Consider the following 2500-nt stretch of genomic DNA (forward strand, 5'->3'; position numbering starts at 1 on the left):
TTAGGTTCGGAGGCCCATTGTACGTGGTCAGATGCTCAAAACGAATCGTAATACATTGGTCGTCCATTGGAGACCCAGGTCCCAGGACATATTTGTGACTGTTTTGAGACATGTGGCTCCGTGTGCGATTGCGTTTTAGGATTTTGTCTGTTTTAGAGTCCTCTTTTCTCCGGTAGCTCCTCAGCTGTTCTTCCTTTCTCTTCAAAACCGATAGTTGCTTCCATTGCATAAAGTTTTTTTTTTGCATATTGCAATCTTCTTGGGACCTCGACTCTAACTTAATTCACACTTTATAATAATGATAATCAGAACTTATATTATTTTTCGTTTTAGTTTGCTTTCACGCAGGCAAGCTTATGAAGTCCGGAGATTCCTGGGCCCGAACTTTGGCTTCTGGAAAATGTTACGATTGCACCTGCAAAGGTTCCATTGTCGACTGTTCTTTGGTGGGGTGTCCGGGCTGCCCTCATGGAATCCTAAAAGAACACGTGCCTGGAAAATGCTGTCCCCAGTGCAGACCTGGTGAGTGCACACCTTCGCGCTCCTTTGCAAATATAGAACTTTTAAAAAAATAGCCGTAAATTTCGTTACAATTAAATAAATCTTAATAGTAGCGAGGAATAACCCGGCATAGTGTTTAGAGTAGCAAGGCCAGTACCAGCTCAGTAAAAGCAAAATAAAGGGAAATGCTCAGAGAAAGTAGGGAGTGCAGAATTGCTTGATTAACTAATTAACTAGGAGCAAATCAATAAATCACGCCGGTTGTATAAAAGTTATATTGGCCAAAAGTGACAGAAATAATTAGATAGGTCAAACTAAAATGATTAAGATCTCTGTGGCGGTTTTTCATTTTGTCTTTCCTATCGTAATTGATGAATATAAATAAATAATTTAAGTAATTTTTGCGTCTTTTTATGCAAGACTCAGGTGTCACGATCGTTTGGGTGAGTGTAGTCCTGACTGAAGGAGTGTTTGGGATGACAACCTGAGCAGAAATCATCTTCAGATTCAAGTGATTTGTGTAACTTCAGTAGACGGTATAAATACTCTAGTGATTGATGTGATTGGTCAACTGTCTGTTAAACCTAGATGTCATTGGCAGAGATTTGATTTTCTGATTTGTTTTAATTCATTTACCACAGAATAACATGCATCAATTACAAATTATGCCTAAATAAAAAAATAATAAAATTAAAGAGAATGTTATACAACTAATGTAAAGTGTGACGAGGAAGCCCAAAAGGAAACCGTACGGGTTTATAATAGTAATGTTTGGGCTTCCCCTATACTCACAGAAAACTACATAGAGCGATTAGCTTTACATAAAAAGTACGTAATTATTAATACCGGAGAAGAGAAAAATATCAAGAAGATTTCTTGTGTAAATTTAATTGCGGAGAAACAAAAACTATGGCAAGAATGATCAGGATTCGAGGTGGGCTAGAAGTAGAAAATGGATTCAATCTACATTGGATATCAAAAAAATGTTTTAACTTGGATTTGAAGATACAGAAACTACACGAGTTGCGAATTCCAGTATTCAAAGAATTTTAAACTCTATAGGTCCTTGACAAAGAATAGAAAATTTTTAAAAATAAGTTCTATAGGTTCAAGTGGAAGATAATACGAATTTACTGGTGAATTTGTCGAACAACAGGAAAGTAATTGTCAAAGATAGGATGGAGTAAACTATTTTCATAGCAAAACATATAAGATACTACTTGCAATGAAAATATTTGGTCAACCTTCAACTATTGAAGTTAAGCTTGGGTCAGTATGAGTGTTAAATGCATCTTTGTTAACTACGATTCTCAATACGTTTCTGGAGAGTAACTAATCGTTTAAGGTTAGTTTGGTAAGTGGAACCGCACATAGCTATGCAATAAAAAAGGTATGTATGGACTAGAGAATAATACAAAGTGTGTAATGAGAGTTTAGTAAGGAAAATCTTGCTTTCAATGATATAATATACCGACAGCCTTGGAAATTTTGAGTGCAACATGGGAAATGTGTGGTTTCCACGTAAGAAGTTCATCTAAAACAATCCCAAGGAAAACAACCTCATTTGCTTGTTCTATGGAACAAGTAGGCCGGATAAGACCAGTGAAGACTGTAGGTGTATTGCGCGGAAAATAAGTCGATCAGTTATTGCTGACGACAACGTACGTCGGTCAGTATGTTGTCTGTTCATGAAGTCGATCACCGCCGTTCGTAGGATACAGGAAGTTGTAAGCGTCGGTTCACGTAATTATGATTGTGCTTAGTGTATGAATCGTTCTCTTGGGGCTAAAAAAAGACAAAATTTGTTTTAAGTCAAAGAAAATCAGAATCATGCCAAGTTAGACTAACAAAGGGTGTGTTGAGAACGTGTTATATATGCTTGTGTGATAACAACGTCCGGAAGCTTGAGTGTATTATCTTTCGGGCGTGGGTATACAGCACCGGGAATTCGACTTAATTTCTCGTGGGGCTCTGGAATTCAACAATTTTATTCGTCCTA

At 37.1% G+C, this 2500-nt stretch overlaps 1 protein-coding gene across 5 annotated transcripts in view; it reads left to right on the forward strand.

Moving 5' to 3' along the window:
* Nucleotides 1-2500, forward strand: part of LOC138012669 (chordin-like protein 2) — a 53116-nt gene that overhangs the window by 15900 nt on the left and 34716 nt on the right. For 4 of the 5 annotated variants that reach the window (XM_068859504.1, XM_068859500.1, XM_068859499.1 and 1 more), the window contains exon 5: nucleotides 334-522. The exons of the other annotated variant lie outside the window; for it this stretch is intronic. In XM_068859504.1, coding sequence (XP_068715605.1) covers nucleotides 334-522 — 189 coding nt within the window. The remainder of the gene's footprint in view (nucleotides 1-333; nucleotides 523-2500) is intronic. 5 annotated transcript variants of the gene reach the window in all.

Source organism: Montipora foliosa, chromosome 8 (assembly GCF_036669935.1).
Source record: "Montipora foliosa isolate CH-2021 chromosome 8, ASM3666993v2, whole genome shotgun sequence".
Taxonomy (NCBI): domain Eukaryota; kingdom Metazoa; phylum Cnidaria; class Anthozoa; order Scleractinia; family Acroporidae; genus Montipora; species Montipora foliosa.